The sequence below is a fragment of the Salvelinus fontinalis genome, chromosome 11, assembly GCF_029448725.1.
Source record: "Salvelinus fontinalis isolate EN_2023a chromosome 11, ASM2944872v1, whole genome shotgun sequence".
Classification (NCBI taxonomy): domain Eukaryota; kingdom Metazoa; phylum Chordata; class Actinopteri; order Salmoniformes; family Salmonidae; genus Salvelinus; species Salvelinus fontinalis.
In genome coordinates this window covers 25,504,639-25,532,401 of record NC_074675.1, presented here as the reverse complement: position 1 = coordinate 25,532,401, position 27,763 = coordinate 25,504,639, and the positions used below count along the sequence as shown (strand labels likewise).

The 27,763-nt window shown below is 43.9% G+C and overlaps 1 protein-coding gene across 4 annotated transcripts in view; it reads right to left on the bottom strand.

The window, feature by feature from the left end:
• Positions 1-27,763, bottom strand: part of LOC129865374 (metabotropic glutamate receptor 8-like) — a 250,393-nt gene that overhangs the window by 150,072 nt on the left and 72,558 nt on the right. For all 4 annotated transcript variants that reach the window (XM_055938122.1, XM_055938120.1, XM_055938119.1 and 1 more), the window contains exon 3: positions 2,460-2,676. In XM_055938122.1, the coding sequence (XP_055794097.1) occupies positions 2,460-2,676 (217 nt within the window). The remainder of the gene's footprint in view (positions 1-2,459; positions 2,677-27,763) is intronic.

The window sequence follows — 27,763 nt, the reverse complement described above, 5'->3', positions numbered from 1 at the left end:
CCTCTTCCTCTATGTCTCTCAACTCCCCCCAGTCTCTTCCCTCTTCTCCCACGCCTTCTCTCTCTCATGCGCTCTCCTTTCTCTCTTCTTCTTCACACACAGCAATAGGAAAATAGTGTAGCACACTGTCACAACCTACAGTCAATCTGAAATGCTCAAGGTCTTTCATTCCCTCTTTCATTCCCTCTCCGTCTCTCCTGCTTTCACTCCCTCGCTTTCCCCTGCCGCACACAAGATGAGAGCTAGTCAGCTAGTTAAAATGGACCTCACCATTCCCTCTCTCTACAGACATCCCCCATCATCACGTTATTAATGGTTAGGTGCGTCTTACACGTTATGGTGAAAACATCCTTAATATGCCTAAAGGGAGCAGAGACGTGCTTCACAAACAAAGTCTCTGGAATCATAACTCCTCAATTAAACAGCAATTACGACAGCTGCTCGGTAGCAGCATGCAGGGAGGAGGAGCGTAAGCGGTGGTGGCAGTCATCGTAATAATAATAATATTCAATAATAATTCAATCACCTAACAATCACTCCTTAATTCAATCACTGGCGATGACAGAGTGAGAGAGAGAGAGAGAGAGAGAGGAGGATGGTTGGTCTGACACCTGTCATTACTTTGTGATTACATCCATGTAGCCTGCTGTGGCCTCATTCTGTTGTTCCTCTCTTCCCCTTTCCCCCTCGCCTCATCCTTCCCTCTTCTCCTCCTCCCAGCTTCTCTTCATTAAAACCACTTCAGGTGGACAGTCAGTCGACTTCTCTCTCCTCTCAGACTCCTTACACACATCAATGTAGGCACATAGACAAACACGTGGACGCGCAAACATACGGCACATCTTCCGGACCACCCTCGTGTGTCCAGAGACCGCCACAGACAGGGTAGTGGGAGGATCATGGTGTGTGAGAAAAATGACGTATTTACCAGATTATTTTATATTAATAGTTTACATTGAATACTTAACAAAGAGTAAGACATTTCTGTTCTATTAATGCTGTGTTTTTGTGGTCTCCACTCTAGCTCCCTGCAGCTAATCTGGGTGTATGGTCAATAATGAGTTTTACTAGAGAGAGTTTAGGAGTATAACAATCCCTTATTGTCTCAAAATCCTCCTTGCCTCTGGGATACTAAGCCAGGTGGGGGATAAAACAACACCGGGTGTAAATAACCACAATATGTACCCAAAGTGTCTTGTGGTGCCCCCAATCTGCATGGGAGGGGTGGAACCAGCCATGACTAAGCATTCTTAGTGTCAGCTATATAAGGAACGAACATTGTCTGTAAAGGTTAAGCCTCAACAACACCTTTTAGAGTGTGGGGTCGACAGCTTCATCATTGCAACCCTTAATCGATATTAAATAAAGATATTTGTTTGAAGAAATGACAAAGTCTCTCTCAGTACCAATTTCCACGACAGGTGTTAGTATTACTCCACAACTAGAATACACAGTGTAGTGGAATAAAAGCTGTCCGCTCTGGAGCAGGAAACAGGGTATGGACATTTACTTCATTCTAACCACTTAGGACTGCAATTGCCCTCAACACAGAGCCCACTGAATGAAATATGTTAGATTGAGTGTGTGGATCTGCAGGGTATTCTCTTTTAGCTTTTAAATGTGTTGCTCAGCATCGTATCAAATGGACAGACATACAGACATCTCCACTGCTGATGTTTGGGCCTGCTTCTTTCCTCTTCATCCTCTCCCTTTCCCCTCCTCTTCCCTCCCCTTCCTCCCCCCTCTCCCCTCCAGCCATGTCAACATCTGCACAGCTCTAGCAAGGCTAAACATCTGAACAGCTGACTGTTCACTGTCACGCCACATAGCTCTCAGCACAGCAGGGAAGAGAGCAGCACAACGACTAAACCCACAGTAGAGAAACCCACAGTCAAGTCACACAGTAGAAACTAGCAGCACTGCTTACAGCAGTTAGCACAGCAGGGGCTCCAATGCTCACTGATGTATATCTGTGAGTTTGGGGGTGAATTCACGTGTCTGAGTTGCTTGAATATGGTGTCTGAATTGATGGCATATTCCCCAAGCAAACATTATGCATTTCAATATATGGGAAAGGAGGTGTCATTTGATGTTTCCCTTCACACACTAAGAAAAATAGACATCAGTGATCGCTGGCAAACCCGAGCACTCTCAACAAACACACGGAGACAAGTTAAAACCACTCGAGACTTTGTCTGATGAAATGTGTTTTTTTTTATGCTGACTGACTGTCAATCTGTAGCTGACAGATACTATCTGACAGTTAATATCACTGATGTTATTAAATAGAGATATTTGAGACTGGCATTTACTAGGGCAGCTACTGCTGTTCGGAGTTCCACAGAGACCCATCACTGAAGAGAGATGTCCAAACACTCAAGAACTGTGGACTGTGCAGCACCTCCATTCAGTACTGTCTGTACGAGTGTGTCCGAGCATGTTTTCGCTATTCCACGTACCTGTTTCCCGGGAGATCTGCACGAAGGCCTCGACACCGCTCTCGCCGTAGTTCCCCTCGGAGGCGAGCGTGGACACGTAGTTCCATCCCATCGCCGTGACGATGTCCATCATTGCCTGGGCCTGGTAGGAGTCCGGAGGGACGACGCGGGAGAAGAAGTCATACCTCGTGTTGTCACTGAGCTCCGGGGCCGTGGACGCATAGCTGATCTGAGGGATCTGAGGAGAGGGAGAGAGAAAAGAGGGAAGGGGTGAGGTAGGACAGAGAAGGAGAGGAGAAGGCGTTTAACATGTTATAACTTAGATTGGGAGCCAAGGACACGCATACATGATCTGAGGGGATTCTGAGGAAAGACAGAGTAAGCCGAAAGACAGAGTGAGAGAGTAAGCCGAAAGACAGAGTGAGAGAGTAAGCCGAAAGACAGAGTAAGCCAAAAGACAGAGTGAGAGAGTAAGCCGAAAGACAGAGTGAGAGAGTGAGAGAGTGAGAGAGTGAGAGAGTGAGAGAGTGAGAGAGTGAGAGAGTGAGAGAGTGAGAGAGTGAGAGAGAGAGTGAGAGAGAGAGTGAGAGAGAGAGTGAGAGAGTGAGAGAGTGAGAGGGTGAGAGAGTGAGAGAGTGAGAGAGTGAGAGAGTGAGAGGGTGAGAGGGTGAGAGAGTGAGAGGGAGAGAGGGAGAGTGAGAGAGAGTGAGAGAGAGAGAGAGAGAGAGAGAGAGAGTGAGAGAGAGTGAGAGAGAGTGAGAGAGAGTGAGAGAGAGTGAGAGAGAGTGAGAGAGAGTGAGAGAGAGAGAGAGAGACAGAGTGAGAGAGAGAGAGAGAGAGAGAGAGAGAGAGAGAGAGAGAGAGAGAGAGAGAGAGAGGAGAGAGAGAGATGAAGGGATGCGTTGAGATAGATGAGAGTAGAAATGGTGTCACTCTTCGGAGGATAGGGGGACAGAATGAGAGGGTAATTACTGATAGCGTGCCACTGAAGAAATGGAGATAGATTACACTAGCCAGAGGTCATATTCCATCCAAGTGGTTTATCAGAGACCAGACAGCACAGCTGAAAGAGCCCCAGAAAAGCAGCGACCCCAACCAAGGAGCCTGCGACAGAGAGGCAGACAAGCTAGGCAGTAGAGCCCCAGACAGGAGACAGGCTGGGGTATGAAGGTAGGCAGGGAGAGGCTGGATAGGGAGGCAGACAGAGAGAGGCTTGGATAGAGAGGTAGAGAAAGGATTGGATTTGGAGGTATAAAGAGAGAGGCTTGGACAGAGAGGTAGAAAGAGAGAGTCTTGGATAGGGAGGTAGAGAGGCTTGGATAGGGAGGTATTTGTATTTGTATTTATTATGGATCCCCATTAGCTGCTGCCAAGGCAACAGCTCCTCTTCCTGGGGTCCAGCAAAATTAAGGCAGTTTACACAATTTTAAAAACATTACAATACATTCACAGATCGTTTTCCCTCAGGCCCCTACTCCACCACTACCGCAGATATACAGTACAAAATCCATGTGTACGTGTGTGTATGCTATCGTGTGTGTGTGTGTGTATGCATGTGCCTATGTTTGTGTTGCTTCACAGTCCCTGCTGTTCCACAAGGAGTATTTTTTATCTGTTTTTTAAAATCTAATTTTACTGCTTGCATGAGTTACTTGATGTGGAATAGAGTTCCATGTAGTCATGGCTCTATTTAGTACTGTGCGCCTTCCATAGTCTGTTCTGGACTTGGGGACTGTGAAGAGACCTCTTGTGACATGTCTTGTGGGGTATGCATGGGTGTCCGAGCTGTGTGCCAGTAGTTCAAACAGACAGCTCGGTGCATTCAACATGTCAATACCTCTCATAAAGACGAGCAGTGATGAAGTCAATCTCTCCTCCACTTTGAGCATATTATTAATATTAGCTCTCTGTGTACATCCAAGGGCCAGCAGTGCTGCCCTGTTCTGAACCAATTGCAGTCCTTTTTTGTGGCACCTGACCACATGACAGAACAGTAGTCCAGGTGCAACAAAACTAGGGCCTGTAGGACCTGCCTTGTTGACAGTGCTGCAGGTAGAGAGAGAGAGGCTTGGGGAGGCATAATGGCACACAGACAGACATGCAGGGAGGGCAGGGATGGCTGAAAGTCAGATGGCAAAGTAATGGACTCTGGGTGAGAGATGGCCGACTGATAGGTTGATTTCTCCAGAGGGAGAGACTGCCCTGGGGCTGAATTACACACACACTCTCTCTCTCTCTCTCACACACAGACATGTACACACACTCACACTTGTATGCTCCCACACACACACTCGTACACCACATACAGTGCATTCAGAAACTATTCAGAACCCCATTGACTTTTTCCACATTTTGTTACGTTACAGCCTATCCTCATTAATCTACACACAATACCCCATATTGACGAAGCAAAAACATGTTTAGAAATGTTTCCAAATGTATTAAAAAAAAAAATGTAAATACCTTATTTTCAATGATGGCCTAGGAACGTTCTGCCTTCCACAGATTTTTAACCTTGTCAGCTCGGGGGATCCAATCTTGCAACCTTACAGTTTACTAGTCCAATGCGCTAACACCTGATTACATTGCACTCCACGAGGAGCCTGCCTGTTACATGAATGCAGTAAGCTAAGGTAAGTTGCAGGCTAGCATTAAACTTATCTTATAAAAAACAATCAATCAATGACTGTCATTGCTCCAATGTGTACTTATCCATAAACATCAATGCCTTTCTTAAAATCAATACACAAGTATATATTTTTAAACCTGCATATTTAGCTAAAAGGCTCTTTGCGAACGAATTTGCCAGAATTTTACGTAATTATGACATAACATTGAAGTTTGTGCAATGTAACAGAAATATTTAGACTCATGGATGCCACCCGTTAGATAAAATACGGAATGGAATAAACGTTTTGATTTTGATTTGATAGTTTCCGGATTAGTCAAAGGAATATGGTTTAGAGAGTAATAGTCGACGCGTTACAATTCCTGTAATAACTTGCGGCTGAACTTGAAAGGGGTTCCTTCGTTATTTTACTGTTCATGTCTTCCATAGAGAATGTCTTGATATACTTCAAATAAGGTCTGTCTTTTGCGGAGGAGCAGACTGTCAGGGGACCATGCAGACAAACTCTGCTTTCTGCACTACAACCTACAACTTCTTAACTGGGAATATTGAAGACCCATGAAAGCTGGTGGTTCGTTTTAACATATGTTCTCATGTTATTTGAGACTAAATTGATTTTAAGGAATTACATTAAGTTAAAATAAAAGTTGTCATTGTTCATTCAGTATTGTTGCAATTGTCATTATTACAAAAATGTGTGTGTGTGTGGGTGTATGAGATATATATATATACACTGCTCAAAAAAATAAAGGGAACACTTAAACAACACAATGTAACTCCAAGTCAATCACACTTCTGTGAAATCAAACTGTCCACTTAGGAAGCAACACTGATTGACAATAAATTTCACATGCTGTTGTGCAAATGGAATAGACAAAAGGTGGAAATTATAGGCAATTAGCAAGACACCCCCCAAAACAGGAGTGATTCTGCAGGTGGTGACCACAGACCACTTCTCAGTTCCTATGCTTCCTGGCTGATGCTTTGGTCACTTTTGAATGCTAGCGGTGCTCTCACTCTATTGGTAGCATGAGACGGAGTCTACAACCCACACAAGTGGCTCAGGTAGTGCAGTTCATCCAGGTTGGCACATCAATGCGAACTGTGGCAAAAAGGTTTGCTGTGTCTGTCAGCGTAGTGTCCAGAGCATGCAGGCGCTACCAGGAGACAGGCCAGTACATCAGGAGACGTGGAGGAGGCCGTAGGAGGGCAACAACCCAGCAGCAGGACCGCTACCTCCGCCTTTGTGCAAGGAGGTGCACTGCCAGCGCCCTGCAAAATGACCTCCAGCAGGCCACAAATGTGCATGTGTCTGCTCAAACGGTCAGAAACAGACTCCATGAGGGTGGTATGAGGGCCCGACGTCCACAGGTGGGGGTTGTGCTTACAGCCCAACACCGTGCAGGACGTTTGGCATTTGCCAGAGAACACCAAGATTGGCAAATTCGCCACTGGCGCCCTGTGCTCTTCACAGATGAAAGCAGGTTCACACTGAGCACATGAGCACATGTGACAGACGTGACAGAGTCTGGAGACGCCGTGGAGAACGTTCTGCTGCCTGCAACATCCTCCAGCATGACCGGTTTGGCGATGGGTCAGTCATGGTGTGGGGTGGCATTTCTTTTTGGGGCCGCACAGCCCTCCATGTGCTCGCCAGAGGTAGCCTGACTGCCATTATGTACCGAGATGAGATCCTCAGACCCCTTGTGAGACCATATGCTGACACATGCACATTTGTGCAAAATACAGTTGTGCCAAGCTTATAGCGTCAAACCCAAGAAGACTAATCGCTGCCAAAATTGCTTCACCTAAGTACTGAGTAAAGGTTCTGAGTAACTATGTACATTTCAGTTTTTCTTTTTTGTTATATAAATTGCAAACATTTCTAAAAACCTGTTTTTGCTTTGTCATTACTGGTATTGTGTGTAGTTTGATGAGGGGTAAAAACAATTTAAACAATTTTAGAATAAGGCTTTAACGTAACAAAATGTGGATAAAGTCAAGGGGTCTGAATACTTTCTGAATGCACTGTATTCACACACAACACACGCACGTAGTCTAAAGCTGCGTCAATGGCATTCTCGGAGAGAGGGAAGAGCTGCCAATCATAATCAGGACCCAGAGGCAGGTCACATTCTCCCTCTCTGTAGACACACACACACACAGTAACGCAAATGATGTAAACGCAAACTGTCCTGATAGCTGAACACAGCAGAATCAGTAGATGGGGAATGGAAGGTGTGGAGTGATTCTAGAAGGACAGCTCCTTGTAGTGAATACTGATGGAACCCATTGCTCTGAGTCTCTGAGTCTCAGTGCTATCAACGCTTGTCAGCTCAAAAACAGCACATCTAACAACGAACAAGTAATTGGAGACTTCTTTGATTCCCAGGCGAGGAGGCTCTCACTTTCACTCACTTTCACCAATCTTCCAGCCATGAAAGACTATTATACTAGCTACATTTTCAATGTTGTCAGCGCTCTTGGAAGATATATTTGTTTTGACGAATGGTAAGTGAACTTTTGAAGAGTTTATAGTTTCCAAAACTAAGGAGTATTACGAACACAAAGCAATACAAACGTTCGTAAAGTTTAGCCAAGCAGATATTAATAATGTATGTTGGTTGAAGGTAAACAAATGAAGGATAAAACAGTGCATCTTATTTTCCCACATCAAAGGAAGAAAGATGTGAGCTCATGAATATGAAATCACGTTCGTCCGTATCGGCATGGCGATGAGAGAGTGACCTAATGACCTCGGAAAGCATGCCTCTTTTGATCTCTGTTAAAGAAAAAGACGGAGAGAATGAGAAAATTAAAGACTGTGTGGGATGAGTAACATAGGGAGGTAATGAGTTGATAAATAAACAGTATACCACACACATTAAATAAATACTATACAGTATACTGTGCTGTCTACTGTACTGTATATTGTGCTGTATACTATACCGTCTACTGTACAGTATACTATGCTGTATACTGTGCTGTATACTGTGCTGTATACTGTACACTCTGCTGTCTACTGTACTGTATACTACACAGTCTACTGTATTGTATACTATACCGTCTATGGTGCTGTATACTGTGCTGTATACTATACCATCTACTGTACTGTATACTGTGCTGTATACTATACTGTCTACTGTGCTGTATACTGTACTGTATACTGTACTGTATACTGTACACTATACCGTCTACTGTGCTGTATACTGTGCTGTATAGTGTACTCTATACTTTATACTGTACTGTCTACTGTGCTGTATACTGTACTCTATACTGTATACTGTGCTGTATACTGTACTGTATACTGTACTGTCTACTGTATACTGTGCTGTATACTGTACTGTCTACTGTGCACAGCGTACAATTAAAGTCAAAGCAACTTTTAGGAATACAACCCATTCTCCTGACCTGAGTCATATACATAATTATGTATATACTGTACATGGCTCTGCTCACGAGTCACTAGTCAAACGAGTCCCAACGTTTTATTAAAATCTACGCGTTCTGGACTAATGCAGAGAAACAAGGGGAAATAAGTGCTCGTCGACTCCATAATAAATCAGTCCTACTGTGGTGACAAGCTTGTGACTCTCTGCCGTACAGCAGGAATCATCTATGAGCCGAGGGTTTGAGGAAGCAGCCGTTTTCAAAGCAGAGGGAGGGAGAGTCCAGAGGGAGGGGAGGAGGAAGGAAATGGATTCGTTACGATTTCGCTGGAGAAGTTGATTAGGCCGTGAATCCACCTCTAATTCCATTTGTTCTAATGAATATGCAGTTTCAATCAGAGCTGATCAAATAATCAGCCTGCCTGTCGGAGGAGAGGAGAGGGAGAGGCTGAGGAGCGTGTGGTTCAAACCGATGCCAGGGGAAAATAAAGTCACAGTTACACATCCCACTCTCTGCTGGGAAAGCACCGATCAGCATGTTAATACTATTAAACACATACGGTACACACAAGTACACACATACATGTATATTGAAAAAAACACATGCATGTAATCACACAGGCCACAGGTTAGCATTGTATGTATGTATGTATGTATGTATGTATGTATGTATGTATGTATGAATGAAAGGCAGACTTTACACAGGTAATATCAAGGGAAGAAGAGGATATGGGGACAGAGAGTGACTTACTGCAAGGTCGATGTCACATTGACAGATGACGTCACTTTTGGGAAATACCAGCAATGTCCATCGGGACCTGGAAGTTATACTTCAACTGATGTTGAGGGGATTCTAGTAACAGTTATCTGCTCATTCTACCAAGCTATATTCTAATATCCACCCTGATATTGTATCTGGAGGTTCAGCACACCATCTACCCTGCTGGGGCTGCTCTCTCTGTGTGTGTGTGTGTGTGTGTGTGTGTGTGTGTGTGTGTGTGTGTGTGTGTGTGTGTGTGTGTGTGTGTGTGTGTGTGTGTGTGTGTGTGTGTGTGTGTGTGTGTGTGTGTGTGTGTACACAGTGCTAATGGAGCTGTCTTGGGCACGGACGGAGAATTAGGCTGATAGATGGGACCGCTCTGTAGCTAATTAACCCAGACACACACACACAAACACAGAAAGACCTACTGTAAAACAATCTGACAGAAGGGCGGACATGCGTCAGGATAAAGGGTGAGGGGAGAGACAGTTACACACACACACACACACACACACACACAGAGAGAGAGAGTTGGTGGGCTGTATGCTGCTGCAACGACACAGTGGCTGGTCAGGGTCGATGGTGGTTATTAAGCAGGAAATGAAGACTCAACTCAAAACAGATAACTGAAACGGAGGACACGTTTATGTGGCGCACATGTCCACCATCTTGTCACCTCCCCTTTTAGACTGTGGCACAGGTGAAGAGCTACAGTAACAGATTGTATCCATGGAGAATAATGACATCACCAGTTGTCCTCCTGCCTAATGATAAGCACGGCATGACACTCATCAAGTTCCCATCCCAGCACGCCAATCTGCACCGTAGCACCCAAATCTGCCAATTAGGTTAATAAGGCCCTGTGGAGTGTGTGTGTGTGTGTTTGAGAGAGCGAGAGAGAGTGTTTGAATGCTGTGTGTGTTGCTGCATGAATTCGTGTTGCTGAGGTGATTCTGAGAGATGTAGCTAGCTATAAGCTCTATGTAAATGACTCAAATCCCCTCAGCACAAATAAATAAAGTATATATATCAAAGAAAATAAAAACAAATCGCCTCATTCTGTCAAAATTCATCCTTCAATCCTGACCCGGGATCCCAACAGAGGTTTTAATTGCTTCTAAACAACATGACTATTCTCGTCTGTGTGGAGAGCAGAGCTGGATGGATAGAGGGAGAGGGGGAGAAAAACCGGAAGGAGAGGGATGGGAGAAAATAAGAAGAGGGATGGAAACGGGGAGGGTAGAATAGAGAAGAGAGATAAAGGGGGGATAGGGGGAGAGAGGGATGAGAGAGAATATTTCCCCAACTTGGCTCCAGCCAACTTAATCAAACCTGGATAACATCCACCTCTCCTCAACCCCGCAGTGATTCCTTCCCCCTGATTACAGCCTCACACATACAGCTGGCATCCAGACCTGGCCAATCAAATTACCAGCACATTCCAACACCGCACACAGGGTACTGGATAACAAGGTGAACTAATTCAAACAGAAAGACATACAGTAAAGTAGAAATAAAATATGAAAACCTTAAATTAATAGACCACGAAAGAGAAATTGAACATTCATACATTTGTGATATTGACATGCTAGTAGCACAACCTACAGTGCACTCAGTACGGTGAAGATGACAAACATTTCATCAACACGTGTGGGTGCCAGTGGCTAGGTACCGTGACCACCATACCAGTCAAATTGGCAAGTTTAGATGTTGATAGGGCAGGTCCTTTTTCCATTCCTTTCCTTTCCTTACTCCTCATTCAGGAAGAGCTATTGGTGAGGTTGTATGTTGTTACAGAGCTCTGCTAGTTGCAGTCCTACTCCGATGTGTGAGTTCATGGGTGTTTGGAACTGTGTTGGAGGCGCTTTTGGCTTTGTGCTCAAGTCAAGGTAATATTGTTGTTGGCAAACTGTTTATTTTTAGGATACTTTGTAAATAACGTCTCTGGTTTCAGTTCTCTCATCGCCTGCACTGTAAATTAAATACCACCTATTTTTGTGCCTGATCTTCTGACTGACATGACTGTTGCTGCTCCAAGCTACCGGTTGCCTCTGTGTGTGTGTGTGTGTGTGTGTGTGTGTGTGTGTGTGTGTGTGTGTGTGTGTGTGTGTGTGTGTCAGGTGAGACAGATGTGGTGCCTGGGCAATAAGTTGAATATTGAATATATTCAATAAGTTGAATATCTCCGTCAATATGACTGAGGGTTCCCCCTGCTCTACTTTGTTTACCTAGGATCACTGTAGAGACTTCCTTATTTGAAAGAAAAACAGCACATATACATGCAATATATAAAAACTACATGACACCTGACATAAAAATACAACGAATAAATACATTTATTTATGGGTCGTCTCAACTGACATGAATCATCTGAACTAGATTGGCATACTGTGTCAATGTCAATTGGACACACCTGTCATAGAAGCGTCGTGTCAGATTTACATTCAAATTCCTCCTCCGTACACGTCGATGAACCTGTCTGAGCCCCATGGCTTTGTGAAGGAACATTTTATGTCAGAATACAATAATTGAAATTGCGTAATGAAGCATGTGTAACTGTATGAAGGGAAGGTCTTATGATTAAACATTCTACTGCAATGGTTTTATAGGTAAGAGCTTTGGAAACAGTCTATAGATCCCTTGTGTGTATTTTAGATTGTACAACCCAGAGTGAAGGGTTTGAAAGGATGAAGCGTCTGGTTGTATGTGTTGATTTCGCTTACTTTAATAGAAGAAGGGAATGGAATTAATTGTTTAAAAAATTCCGGGGTGGACTGTGGGAGGGGTCCCGAATGGTTGAGGGACAGCTATTGGGGAACTGTGGGGGGGGGGGGGGGGGGGGGGATCTTGGAGGGTTCGGGTTTCACAAGATTGTGATCATGAAAAAGGAAACTGACATATACACTGCTCAAAAAAATAAAGGGAACACTTAAACAACACAATGTAACTCCAAGTCAATCACACTTCTGTGAAATCAAACTGTCCACTTAGGAAGCAACACTGATTGACAATAAATTTCACATGCTGTTGTGCAAATGGAATAGACAAAAGGTGGAAATTATAGGCAATTAGCAAGACACCCCCCAAAACAGGAGTGATTCTGCATTAATTCATAGAAAAAAAATACTATAAATAGACATCCTAAAGAATACATTTCAATACATTTCTTTAAAAAACAAGAACAAAATAATATACTGTATTTTGGATATTTCTTTTAGTGATTACACATTTGTGGCCTGCTGGAGGTCATTTTGCAGGGCGCTGGCAGTGCACCTCCTTGCACAAAGGCGGATGTAGCGGTCCTGCTGCTGGGTTGTTGCCCTCCTACGGCCTCCTCCACGTCTCCTGATGTACTGGCCTGTCTCCTGGTAGCGCCTGCATGCTCTGGACACTACGCTGACAGACACAGCAAACCTTTTTGCCACAGTTCGCATTGATGTGCCATCCTGGATGAACTGCACTACCTGAGCCACTTGTGTGGGTTGTAGACTCCGTCTCATGCTACCACTAGAGTGAGAGCACCGCCAGCATTCAAAAGTGACCAAAACATCAGCCAGGAAGCATAGGAACTGAGAAGTGGTCTGTGGTCACCACCTGCAGAATCACTCCTGTTTTGGGGGGTGTCTTGCTAATTGCCTATAATTTCCACCTTTTGTCTATTCCATTTGCACAACAGCATGTGAAATTTATTGTCAATCAGTGTTGCTTCCTAAGTGGACAGTTTGATTTCACAGAAGTGTGATTGACTTGGAGTTACATTGTTTTGTTTAAGTGTTCCCTTTATTTTTTGGAGCAGTGTATTTTATATCACTATCATGCACACGCACCCTCACACATAAGGATGGATCTGTTGCGGAAAGACGGATACATGTTTGATAGTGTCTTGATGCTGTATTGTTTGTCCTTCATGTTCTAATACTTTAATGTTACCCCTTCCTTGTGTTTTTTGTAATACATTCTTTTTTTAAAGAGCTATGGAAACAATCTGAGTCTGTGGATCCCTTGTGTGTATTTTAGATTGTACAACCCAGAGTGAAGGGTTTGAAAGGATGAAGTGTCTGTTTGTATGTGTTTATTTCGCTTACTTTAATAGAAGAACCTACTTTTAATAGAAGCTATAATCGAATGCTTACCTTAAAATTCAAAAAAAAATCATAACAGAACTAACGGGACTGCCCCGGCAGAGCTCCTGATAGACGTGTACTACTTGGTGCATACATTTGCTGGAACCTCTCCAGCTTGCTGATAATAAAGAATGATTTAATATTAATTTCAGGTGTCCCTGGTGGTAATTTCCACGGCAGCTTCATCGGATATAGAGGATGATCTGGGCCGGCTCCAGGCATGAGCAAGTTAAAAAGAGTTAGAAAAGTTGAATTAGAAAGCTAGAAGAGTAGAATACACAAAGTGCAAGTTCAAAATGTGGTTGTGCATCAGCAGTATTTCTATTGTTATGTCAGTCACTGACAATCACTCAATTAGCCATGTCAGCTAACAATTTTTAGATTGTTAAGTTAGCTAGCTAAACTATCTAAATTTGTAGTAATCCTGGCTGAATACTGACCGGTCACAAAGGGCACATGCCCAGGGGCCCTGACCTCCAGGTGGCCCCCATTGATTGTGTTAGTCACCCTCACTTAGATATCATTAACATGGCATAAGTCATGGCAAAATGTGTAGAATTGCAGGAAATTAGCTGTAAAACTGCTCATTTTTATCTGTGACCCACAGCAAAATGAGTACAAATCTCGCTTAGGGCCCCCAAAAGGCTAAAGGCGACCATGAAGATGATTAAGTGTGAACCGGCCGGCCTCCTCTCGGTGTGCGGTGGGGAATGAAGTGTGATGTGATTTGGACTGGATAGAAGGATCATGTCAAACTCAGTACCGGGCATTGTCATTGGAGGAGCTGCTGTCTGGCTGTCTGGGGGTCTCCTAAATGGCACCCTATTCCCTACATAGCGCACTACTTTTGACCAGAGCCCTATGGGCCCCATGTGCCATGGTCAAAAGTAGTGCTCTATATAGAGAATAGGTTGCCATTTGGGACGCAGCCTCTGGCTGACTTGGCTGGCTGGATGTCTGCTGCTCATACATACTAATAGATATGTGTGAGCCAATGCATTTAGCACAAAGAGATGAGAGAGAAGCTGAGGTTAAAGATCTGCCTTGTAGGTAATGCAGACTTGGAAGACATATACACACAAAGGCTGTGCCTACACACACACACACACACACACACACACACACAAACACACACTGAGGGCCATCCTCCACATGACATTAAATGGATGTATCCATCACTCTGCCACCACCCAGCCACCATACACAAAGGGCCACACACACACACACACACACACACACACACACACACACACACACACAAAGCTGCAGCCATCATCTGTGTAGTAGATGGGCGGTGTGGCTCATTGAGGTGGAAATGGCCAGTAGCTGGCTGACATTTAGACCTCAAATAACTCTTCTGAATTCCTGCTGGAGGACTGAGCAGCCCTGCTGGTCTCTAGACTAGACACACCACACACTGATCAGCCCTGCTGGCCTCTAGACTAGACACGCACACACACACCACACACTGATCAGCCCTGCTGGCCTCTAGACTAGACACAAACACACTGAGCAGCGCTGCTGGACCGTCAGGGCTCTACATTTGTTACATGATGCCTCTTGGCAGAAAAAGGCAGGGACCAGGGAGAGAGAGAGAAGTGTTAGGAAAAGAGAGACGGAGAGAAGAGGCAAGAAGAGAGAGAGAGGAGGATGCACTCCTCTGCTCCCATGTCATTGTGGATCATGCGTATTCTGGTCAGCAGCCCAGCCTCAGTGAACCCCAGCACTCAGCCTGCCTCTACGAGTCTGGTGTGTTGTGGTTGTCACTGAGCAGCACATAAGATGGTTTCAATGATACAGCTGGATGGAACACAACAGATTGTCAAACACAGAGACAAACAGGCAGAATAGAGCAGAGCAGAGCAGAGTAGAACAGTCCTCCAGTATACAGAAGAAAGAGGGAGAGAGAGTGATGGAGAAAGAGAAGGGCAGCAGAAAAATTGGAAAGTTCTCTTCATGTCCTCATTCAGTTCATGTCCTCATTCTAGTTCTCTGTCTGGCAATGATCACGTTACACTCACACCTGATCGCTTTAACGCCAGTCCTGAGCCAAGCAAGACGGACAGAAAATATGCCAGTGTTACCTAGTGTTGATTTTTCAGGTGTTAAATGAACTCTGTAAGTTTTAAAATAACACTCGTTGGTTTAAAATAACCCCAGTGTTGGTGTTAATAACCAGTTAAACAGAAACAACACCATTCATTATCATATTTCCCAGCATGCTCTATTGCAGGTAGATTTTTTATTTATTTTATTGTTTGTTTCATAATCTATATTTTTGCATTTCCATGGATTGATTAATCTTATGCTACTCAGATATAAGTAACATACAGTACATTTTCTAAACTAATCCAATCTGTTACTTGGATTTATTGCACCCGTTACTGAAATATGTGTTCCAGTTTAGATGGTTTAGCTAGTCTCAACCCTTAGTCTCCCTAACCTGGCAGTCATTCTGAATGCAGGTGAATAAAATTCTCAACTGTTGACTATCCCCTCTCTGGTTTGCGTTCCACCAATTTTGAGAAGTGTAACCTAAAAAAAAAAAAAAAAAAATTTGATTTCACCTACTTTTTTTACTTGCAATATGTAACCTTTTGGGCAATCCAATGAAATTCACATAGAAATTTGAGTTTTTTATATATGTAATTCTCATTGAAAGCAAGTCTAAGAAGCAGTAGATCTGTTCTGTGTGTGCCATTTCTATGCTTCCTCATTCTGAAGTAAAAAATGTGCATCTTTTACACCAGCTTCAAACAGCTGAAAATACAATATTTTGGGTTATTAAAATTATATTTCACAGCGGTGAAAATGGTACAATGATTCTTTACGCTCTTAGAAGAAAAAAAATAGAACCATTTAGGGTTCTTCGGTTTGTGCCCATAAGGGAACCTTTTTGGTGCTACGTAGAACCCTCTATGTAGGGTTCTTCATAGAAACACCTGTATATGGTTCTACCTCGAACCCTCTATGAAGGGTACTGCCTAGGACCCTCTATGAAGGGTTCTACCAAGAACCCTTTCATCTTTGGAGGGTTCTTCCTAGAACCCCCTATGAATGGTTCCACCAGCCTTTATAGCCTTTAAAATTAAATGATTTATGACAATGCATTGCATACACTGAGTGTACAGTGTACACTAATTCATAGGATCTTTCTTTGAGGGTTTAGTTATATGCTAACATAGTGATGTTTCATTTGATACCGGAGCCCCGAAGCATACGTCGAAATCGCTAAGCAGTGTATTTCCAAACAGTGTGCCGATGTGTGTATCACTTTATCAGAAGCACGTGATCAATGACGTCCGAAGCTACGTTTTGTCAAACAACCACCTAATTGGTTTGATATTGGTTTCGGGAGAAGACAAAAATGTTACTCTGCCAAGGCGTGTGCGACGTCATCTATAATAATTTGTCTGTTGTAAATTCTTTTGACCAGCAGGTGCCACTAGTGTACACTATGTTGATCAAAGCCTTGAGTAATGAACTTATTTTAGACACAATTGGCTGGAAATGCTCAACGCTTCAGGAAGCTTTGTTTCCCCATCAATACACTAACACAGCAGTGTTAGGAATCGCCTTGTTTACAGACCGCATCCGACCTGAAAGTCACATTATGGTGACTTGCAAAGTTGTTTAATTCCTATTGGAATTAGGCCAGAGTTAGACTATCCAACAAGTGCTATCACCTGCAAACTGCATTTAGAATGACTGCCCGTGTAGGAAAGATTGAATACTGAGACTACCTCAACCATCTAAACTGGAACAACCATCTCAGTAATGGGCATAATAAGTCCAACTACTAACAGATTGGATTAGTTAAGAAAAATGTATGCTATTTATCTTTGTGTAGCATAATATTAATCAACCAATCAATTTACATGCAAAAACACAGATATTAAAATAAACAATTCAGAAAATTACCCTGCAATAGAACATGTTGGGAAATATGATAGATGGTTCTTTGTAGAACCTTTCTTGCCTTCCAAAGAAGCCTTGTTGCATTCTAAAGAACCCTTTCTTCCAAAAAGGGTTCCTCCGATCAAAACGGTTCTCGCTAGAATGCTGTCCCTCCGCAAAGAACCCTTTTGGAACCCCTTTTTCTAAGAGTTTTTTTTTTCTTCACATAACTATTAGCACGTCGGGGAGGGGGTACTCTCACGTGTGCTGCCTCTCTGGCCTCTAGGTCACCAGGCTGCTCGTTATGGCGCACACCTGTCACCAGCACGTCATCAGACTCACCTGGGCTCCATCACTTCCCTGATTACCTTCCCTATATATGTCACTCCCTTTGGATCCTTACCCAGGCGTCATTGTTTCTGGTGGTCGTGGTTTGTTTATTGATTAAATCAATCCCTCCCTCCCTGAACTTGCTTCCTGACTCTCAGCGCACATCGTTACAAACAGCACATGTTCAACTTCATAAAGATCATGTTCTCCCCATCTCAAGAGGTTGAATTTTTAAAAAGAAGACTATAGTAGGTGCCTATTAAGTGGCAACTAAAATAACAGGGTTGACACACATAAATATAATACACACATAAATCCCTTTGTGACAGGGGGAATGGAAGATTGTTGTGTGCAGCAGGGAGTGGCAATTGAATTAAAGCTTTTTAAAAAATGAATTCTTAAAACATTTCTAGCCTGTCTATCTATGGGTAACATGGTTGACATGTTACACTCGACCAGCTTAAAATGAGGGAAAGATTCACTAATCACATGAAATAAATCATATTCTTCAGAAATTACTTTGTCAAAGCAACAAAATAACTACGGTTTTACAATGATGGTGAAACTTGTGGAAATGTTGAGATTAAGTGGATTAGAAGTGACACTTGGTTGAAAAAGAAAATGCTCAATTTTGACACTTTAGGAAGCCTTTATTCATATAAAAATCAGATCTATTGAATTCTCCATGTGATTAAATTATAAATTGGGTGGTTTGAGCCCTGAGTGCTGATTGGCTGAAAGCCATGCTATATCAGACCGTATATCATTGTTATGACAAAACATTTATTTTTACTGCTCTAATTATGTTGGTAACCAGTTTATAATAGCAATAAGGCACCACAGGGGTTTGTGATATATGGCCAATATACCACGGCTACGGGCTGTGTCCTAGCACTCCGCGTTGCGTTGTGCATAAGAACAGCCCTTAGCCGTTGTATATTGGCCATATACCACACCCCCCGGGCCTTATTACTTAAGTGTACTTCATTTAATACAGTATAACAGGCTTTTAACATACAATATTGTTTAACAATATCTCAAAGCGGCGCTAAAGGCACTCCTTTTGTGGAACGACCCAGTTATCAAAGTTTTCCTTTCACTCCCTGTCTCCTCTCCCCTTCTCCCTCCTCCTGTCCACCTCTCCCTCTCCCTGTGAGGACTTGCTGACAGGAACACTTCCTCCTGCTCTCCCCAGAGGGAACTCACTCCCATAAAAAACAGAACCCCAGACCCAGACGACACAGACACAGGACTGATAGAGTAGCAGGCAGGATTCTCCCGTTCCATACCTGCACTGTCATTTCTCACCTGCAGTAGCATGGGCAGTTATGTGTGTCTGTGTGTGCGTGTATGAGGGGTGCAGCGAGTCGCAGTAATTAGCAAGCAGCCAGCAGTGACTAATTGGTGGCTCTACCCTGTCGAACACACACACACACACACACACACACAGCCCCTATACTGCATTAAGACAGCACTAGAAGCACTGACATATTCCTTTAATCAGATTTGTGAGTGTGTGAATTTGTGCATGCTACCTCAGGAGAGCCTCATCAGTACACTGCAGACACACACTCTAAACTGTCCCAGTCGCATTGCTTAAAATGATGTTTTGCATAAACAGCGGGTGTGCGTGGGGGGGGTTGTTCCACTGTGTGTATCTGTCTGTGTGTCTGTGTGTGTCTGTGTGCGTGGGTGTGCATCCAGTTGGTATATGTAGTATCCTTAAAGGCTTCTTAGAGTTACGACTCATGAGACTTAAGTACGGTTTAGTATTTAATTGTAACTTATAATTACATTCTCTAATGCACCTGGCTTAAGCTACCTGAAGCTTTCTTAATCATAGTTATATAGGCAGACATAGGAAATAGCTACGGATAGCGGGAAGCAAACCCCCGTCTTGAGTCAATACTGCCATCTATTGGTAAACATAAATATACCAGGTTACTACATTCCCTCCCCCCCATTTAAAGCTAATAACCCAACTTAATTCCTTTCTGAGCTATGCTATTTTCTTATTTACATGTTTTCAAAAATGATCTCCTTTAGGATCTGAAAAAGTCTGGCGGACGTCTCTCTCTAATAGAGCGTCTCAGAGGTGGTGTAGCTGGTGCCACCAGATCTTCACCCCTTGATGGTGAAACAAAGTCCTTTTGTGGAGACTTCACAGGAGGAGGTCGTCCCGGACTGGTGGTCTCAGGAAGTTGAGCATTGTTGGTCTCAGGTGGTTTGTCCAACTGCAACTCTGGGGAACGTTCCATTGTCCTGTCCTGCTCGTTTAAGAATTGATCCAGATCTCCGGAGGGAACTGGAATTCGAGCTCGGATCTGATCCACGTGTCTAATTAGTCTTTGTCCACTTCCGATGATCACAGTATAAGATACTGGTCCTGAGCAAACCTCAAATGATAGCTGGAATCCATTTAGGACCAAGCCCATAGTTTCTTGTATAGACACCATCCCCAGGTGAGAAACTTCTGAGTTTGGCTTGGGTGTCATGATTACATTTTTGATTCCATTGTCTTTGTTGTATTTTCATTTTCAGGTCTGGTCTGATGAGATCCAAGGTTGACCTTAACCTCAACATTTCTGCAGGTGACAACCCAGTTGTAGCTTGAGGAGTAATCCTGAAGCTAAACAAGAATCTTGACACCTTTGTTTCAATGCTGGGCCCTTGCATCTTCCTCATCCCCTCCATCAAGGTCTGAACTGCACGTTCTGCTAATCCGTTTGAAGACGGGTGAAAAGGGGCCGACGTTAAATTCTGAATTCCATTTTGTTTCATGAAACTTGTGACTTCAGTGCTTGTAAAACAAGTAGCATTGTCACTAACTAACATTTGAGGCAATCCCATAACACTGAAGCTTTGTCTCAACTTCTCAATCGTAGCGTACGATGTTGACGTGTTCATGGGGTAAACATCCATCCACTTTGAATGAGAATCAATCAGCACAAGGAAAAGTTTTCCAAGGAAAGGTCCAGCGTAGCCCACATGTAGTCGTGTCCATGGTTTATCTGGCCATTCCCATGGATGTAATGGCGTGGTGGGGGGGGGGGGTGACTTCCTGTTACTCTGACAATCTGCACACCGGCTAACCTCATTTTCCACATCGTGGTCCATCTTTGGCCACCAGATATATGACCTCGCTAGGCCTTTCATCCTCGACATACCTGGATGCGACTGATGCAACAAATTCAGTAGCAAACCCCGCCCTTGTGTTGGGATAACTACTCTTGAACCCCATAGAACACATTCATCTCGAACACTCAATGCCAAGCGGCGAGTGTAGTAAGGCATGATCTGAGGCTCGGTCACTGTAGGCCATCCTCAGGATAAATTCATGCACTTGTTACAGCGTCACATCCTTTGATGTCCATTGCCTGATTTGTGATGTGTTCACCGGTGCATCATCCAACACATCGATCATCAAAACCTGGTCATTTTCTTCTTCCTGAATGATGATTTCTGGAACGGGCAGCCTACTCAGATCATCAGCATTCCCATGGTATCTACCTGGTTTGTAAATTATTCTGTACTCGTAGGCCCTGAGCCACACAGCCCATCGGTGAACTCTTGGAGAGGCCATTTGTGGTACTGGCTTTTGTTCATGGAACAGAGAGATCAGAGGCTTATGGTCGGTCACAATAGTGAATGTTCTCCCGTACAAGTACTTGTGGAATCTCTGTGTTCCGAATATGATAGCCAGTCCTTCCTTGTCCAGCTGAGAGTACTTTTTCTCCACTGGCGACAACGTTCTTGACATGAACCCGATTGGTGCAGAGAAACCTTTCTCCATCCGGTGTGATAGCACCGCCCCCACACCATACGATGAGGCATCACACGATAAGATGAGATCTCTGTCTGCTGAGTAGTGCACAAGCACTTCAGCTGATTGCAGTAACACCTTTGACTTTGCAAAAGCTTCTTCCTGTCTTTCTGACCATTTCCAGGCCACATTCTTCCTTAGCAGTTGATGTAGAAGAGCTAAGAGGGTAGAGAGGTTCGGGAGGAAGCGATTATAATAATTCAGTAAGCCTAGATAGACTTTCAGCTCTGTAACGTTTGTCGGTGCTGGAGGTTCCACAACAGCCCTCACTTTAGCTTTGACAGTGTGTAACCCCTTGGCATCCACCTTGTGACCCAGGTACTGCACTTCATCAGCTAACAGTGTACACTTGCTCCTCTTCAGCCGGAGACCGGCGTCCTCCATCCTCCTCAAAACTTAAACGCCTAAGTTTCTGAGATGTTCCTCCTTCGTGACTCCCGTGACAAAAATGTCGTCGAGGTAAACCGCTTGGGTATCCCCTGCAGAATTCCCTCCATAGTTCTTTGGAAGATATCTGGTGCAGAAGACACCCCGAAAGGTTAGTGTTTATAGGTAAACATCCCTCTGTGGGTGTTTATGGTCAGGTACTTCTGTGAAGATTTATCCATTAGCACTTGCTGATATGCGTGACTCATGTCCAGTTATGTAAACTGTTGCCCTCCGGTTAACGTTGAAAGCACATCCTCCACTTTGGGTATGGGGTACTGCTCCAGAGAGGAAATGCTATTTACAGTCAGCTTATAGTCACCGCATAATCTGATTGAACCATTTGGTTTTAGTATGGGAACAACTGGTGCTGCCCACTCAGAAAACTTGACAGGTACAATTATATCCTCTGCTAAGAGTCTGTCCATTTCCACATCCACTTTAGGCTTCATGGCATATGGAACTGATCTTGGCCTATAGAATCTGGGAGTAGCATCAGCAGCAACATGAATGGTAGCTTGGACCCCTTTTAATGTCCCTAGCTCTTCTTTGAAAACACACTCATGCTTTGAAAGAGCCTGCTGTAGTGTCAATGCCTCTGTGGTGACATGTTTGATTTCATCCCAGTTCAATTGTATTTCCTCCCACCACCCTCTCCCTAGTAAGCTGGGGCCAGTACCTTCCACTACTAAGAGAGGCAGACTTTTCTTTTGTCCATGATATTCCACTTGAACATCAGCAACTCCAATCACAGTGATCTTCTCCCCAGGGTACGTTTTGAGTTTTATGGGAGTGTCTCTCAGTTTAGGCACTTCAACAGTTTTCCACTTCCTATATAATTGGGACCTGTTCATCAGTGTGACACTACATCCTGTGTCTAGTTCAAACGGTACCTTAGGTCCATTTATTCCCATTTCCACAATGAAAGGCACCTTTTTCATATTCGCCCCCTGTACACTGTACATTGAGAATGCTTGCTCTGCGTCTGCGCACTCACTTTCACTTTCTATCACTTGATTAGAGCGGTAGCTAGAGCATCTGGAAGTATTCGGTTTTCTGTCCTTACTCTTTTCTGCAGCCCGTGGCTTTTTTTTTTTATTGCGGCACGCCCTCGCAATGTGGCCTATTATCCCACATGCATAACACTTTTCGTGTTTGAATTTACAGTCAAACGCTGGTGTTTGCCTTTGCAACGATAACAGTCTCTATTGGCTGCTGCACCACGGCTTTGCGTTCTTTGAAATTCTACGCGCTCAGCGCTGCTCTCTTTTACTGTATGGCACGCAGTTGCGCCCCTTGCCTGCAAATCCAGTGCATTTCTATTTGCGGACTCCATGGCATGGGCCAGTTTGAGTGCATTCTCAAACGTGAGATTAGGCTCTGATAACAAGCGTATTTGTATCCTGTCATCATTAATCCCACACCCCAGCTGATCGCGTAGCATTTGCTATAATGTATTCCCATAGTTACAGTCCAATGCTAGTTCTCTCAACTCAGCCACCTATTCCCCCACTGATTCGATAGGTTCTCTCATGCGTGAATCTTTGTACTATCTCACTGGGTTTGAAGTGGGTTTTTTAATAGCTCGACTAAATCTATGAATGACTTTTCTCCTGGTTTATCTGGGATCAACAGGTTTCTCATTAAGCTGTACGTCTGTGCACCGACAACTCTTATGAGTATGGATTTCTGTATAGTGGCATCAGTTATTTCATTAGCAGCAAATACATTTTCCATTATTTCACAGTACTCCTCCCATTCCTGATTTTTAGGATCAACTGGTGGTAGCGAGCCTATTGTTGCCAAAGCCATCTTTTCCGATTCTTTCTCCCCTCACACAGTCAATAATTTGTCCTACCCGTATCCAGGGAATCAATCCTTCAGAATCTTCCACCGCTCACTTGAGTCTCACCTCCCCCGTCGCACGCCAAACACTAAATTCGTGGCAAAAAAAATCCAACGCAGTTCTCCATAGTTATCCTCATCGCCAAATATGTAGTATCCTTAAAGGCTTCTTAGAGTTATGACTCATGAGACTTAAGTACGGTTTAGTATTTAATTGTAACTTAGAATTACATTCTCTAATGCACTTGACTTAAGCTACCTGAAGCTTTCTTAATCATAGTTATATAGGCAGACATAGGAAATAGCTACGGATAGCGGGAAGCAAACCCCCGTCTTGAGTCAATACTGCCATCTATTGGTAAACATAAATATACCAGGTATACATTACCGTTTTTTCTGAATTATTAAACACTAACAGTGATTCTTGAAGCACTATCTCTGAAACCATTAACACTTGGAGCCAATGCATATACCAAGTGTGCCAAACTGAATGCACGTTTTCTGCTTTACACTCAGCTTGTAATTTTCTAACACACTTTTTGCAAAACTGCAAACACGACTCATTGCTTAACACTCAGTTTGCAATTTAATAACACACCTTAGCAAAACTGTAAACATTGGTCTCTACATTGCTACACTAGTTCGCCAATTGCCTTTCCACATTGACACATGTGAAAACTTTTAGATAATGAGTTCACTTACAAATCAGAGCTTGAGCACTATAAATAGGCCACAGGTAAACATTTGGTTTGGAAAACAATGGAGGCCAATATTGGACAGAGAGTAAGAAGGGTGAGAACTAGAGGAGGACGAGGAAGAGGGGGACAAGGAGGACGAGGACGAGGAGGTGAAGAAGTAAGAAAGGAGGAGGAGGAGGAGAAGGAAGAGGTGAAGTAGGACGGGGGAGAAGGAGAGGACGGGGATGAGGAAGAGGAAGGGGAGTCAGAAAAACAATAACTGATTACAGTTTTTTCCTTTCTTTTCATGTCACACGATTTTTGAAACCTCTCACTCAAAGTGCAAAACTACACACCAAATATCCAAAACCATAAGCTATTTCTCAGCCTTTGACTCAGTTGTCAATTGCATAAAACACTTTTTTCAAAACACTACACAATTCTCTACCTAAAACACAAAAATCTAACAGGAAGTGACTTGCTTTCCTTTTCCAAACACAACCAATCAAAATGCTACACTTATTCACCAGGTCACACACACATTCCTCACATGTGCAAACACTAATAGCTTAACTGATCACTAACCAATCACTGCTTTACTGTAGTATAGGCCTAAAAATAGGTCAAAGGTCAGATTACCTGTTTTGAACAATGGATGCCAACAATGGACAGAGAGCAAGAGGAGTAGGAGGAAGAGGAAGAAGAGGACGATGGCAAAGAAGAGAAGGAAGGAGAGCCTTGAGTCGATTTACAGCGGCGTCCATAATTCGCACCTTCAGAAATGAGAACAGGTATGCAACTATCTAATGACTATTTTTGTGCGTCCAGAGCGTCCAGAGCGTCCAGAGCCTTCAGCCAGCCATGAGCGTCCAGAGCCGTCAGCGAGCCATGAGCGTCCAGAGTCGTCAGCGAGCCATGAGCGTCGAGAGCCGTCAGCCAGCCAGGAGCGTCGAGAGCCGTCAGCCAGCCATGAGCGTCGAGAGCCGTCAGCCAGCCATGAGCGTCGAGAGCCGTCAGCCAGCCATGAGCGTCCAGAGCCGTTAGCCAGTCATGAGCTGTCCCTTAGCCCGGAGCGGCTATTTACCCAGAACTGCCCCTCAGTCCAGAGCTGTCTCTCTGTCCGGAGCTGCCTTTCAGTCCGGAGTTGCCCCTCTATCCTGATCTCCCTCTCTATCCTGAGCTACCTCTCTATCCTGATCTATCCCTCTGTCTTGAGCTATCCCTCTGTCTTGATCTATCCCTCTGTCCCGGTGCTGCCCCGGTTGTTGATGTTACCTAAAGGATTTTGTGGGGGTATGATGAGGGTGGACATTCATAGGGGGAGATGGAAGCTGGGATTGACTATGGTGGGGTGGGGACCTCGCCCGGAGCCTGAGCCACCACCGTGGTCAGATGCCCACCCAGACCCTCCCCTAGACTTTGTGCTGGTGCGCCCGGAGTTCGCACCTTATGGGGGGGGTTATGTCACGTTCCTGACCTATTTCTGTTAGTTTGTTATATGTGTTAGTTGGTCAGGACGTGAGTTTGGGTGGGCATTCTATGTTTTCTGTTTCTATGTTTGTTTATGGGTTGCCTGGTATGGCTCTTAATTAGAGGCAGGTGTTTGGCGTTCCTCTAATTAAGAGTCATATTTAGGTAGGTGTTTTCACAGTGTTCGTTGTGGGTGATTGTCTCCTGTGTTTGTGTATGTCGTTGCGCCACACGGGACTGTTTTCGGTTTGTTTGTTCATCGTTGTTTTGTGTAGCCTGTTTTCTCTATTCGTGCGTTCTTCATGTTTTATGTAAGTTCGTCGTCTAGGTCTGTCTACACCGTTTATTTTGTTTTGTTAGTGTATTAGTCGAGTTCGTTTTTTTTTTTTCAATAAATCATGTCTACAAACTCCGCTGCATTTTGGTTCGATCCCTGCTCATCCTCTTCTGATGAAGAGGAGGAGGAAAGCCGTTACAATTTTAGCATTACAGTAATGTACTGTAAAATACGTATGACTGCATAGTATTGCATAAACATTTGTAACTCTAAGCCATCCATTTACTGCACTGCATTGAATGAATGAGGTTGGTTATCATGCTGTACTACATTTTGTTGTACATTGTTTACAGTTCCTATGCTGAACACATACTGTGTTTGAATTCTGTACAGAGTGGAAAGGCAAAGACATCATGGAGGACGAGGACGCTTGTTTACAGATGTACAAGAGACTGCAATTATAAATATGGTTTTGGCCAACAATGCAATTAGGATTCGAGAGATAAGAGAGCATATCTTGAATAATGACACCATATTTAACAACATCAATGCTGTAAGCCTGTCGATCATACAACGCATCCTCCAACGGCACCGAGTGACGATGAAACAACTTTACAAGGTGCCATTTGAGAGAAACTCTGACAGAGTCAAGAATATGCGACATGACTTTGTAGAGGTATGTATGCAACACTACTTCCAGTACTTCAGACATACCATATTAACTCATCTGTATATCCTTTTGTCTGTTACAGAGAGTATTGGAGCTGGATGCCCATGTAATTCGCCATGAATTTATTTATGTGGATGAGGTTGGCTTCAACCTCACCAAAACCAGGCGCCGCAGAAGAAATGTAATAGGACAGAGGGCAATTACCAATGTCCCTGGACAGCATGGGGGTAATATAACTATGTGTGCTGCCATCACTCAAAACGGGGTCCTCCATCACAATGCCACACTGGGTCCGTACAACACCGGCCATATGCTCACTTTTCTGGATGCAATTTACACAATGCTTATTAATGCATTAATGCATTATTAATGCAGATCAGGAGCCTGCTAGATTTGTGGTTTTATGGGACAATGTTAGTTTTCACCGGGCTGTTCGGGTCCAAAACTGGTTTGCCACCCATCCACAATTTGTAGTTTTGTACCTACCCCCATATTCACCTTTTCTAAATCCCATAGAGGAATTCTTCTCAGCCTGGCGCTGGAAAGTGTATGATCGCCAACCCTATGCCCGCATGCTGCTTCTCCAGGCAATGGAGGACGCATGTGGGGACATAGAGGTTGCCTCTGTCCAAGGTTGGATACGCCATGCTAGGAGATACTTCCCTCGATGTTTGGCAAGAGAAAACGTATCTTGTGATGTGGACGAAGTATTGTGGCCAGACCCAGGCCGGAGAAGAGATGAAGCGTAGCTTAGCACTGGCAACTGCCCCCCCCCCCCCCCCCCCCCCCCACCAATTCCTGGACTGCCGCCCCGGGACCCCACACACACAATTGTGTTCTTTACTGTATTCTAAAGAATATACTTTTGGTTTACATATGTTTATGGTTTTGTTGTATGCTACTGTATACAACAGTAATGTTTGGGGCTAATAAATATTTTCTGTTTCTACATTGGATTGGTGTTTACGGTGTACTTGTTACCCCTCTCGCTACTGTATACAACAGTAA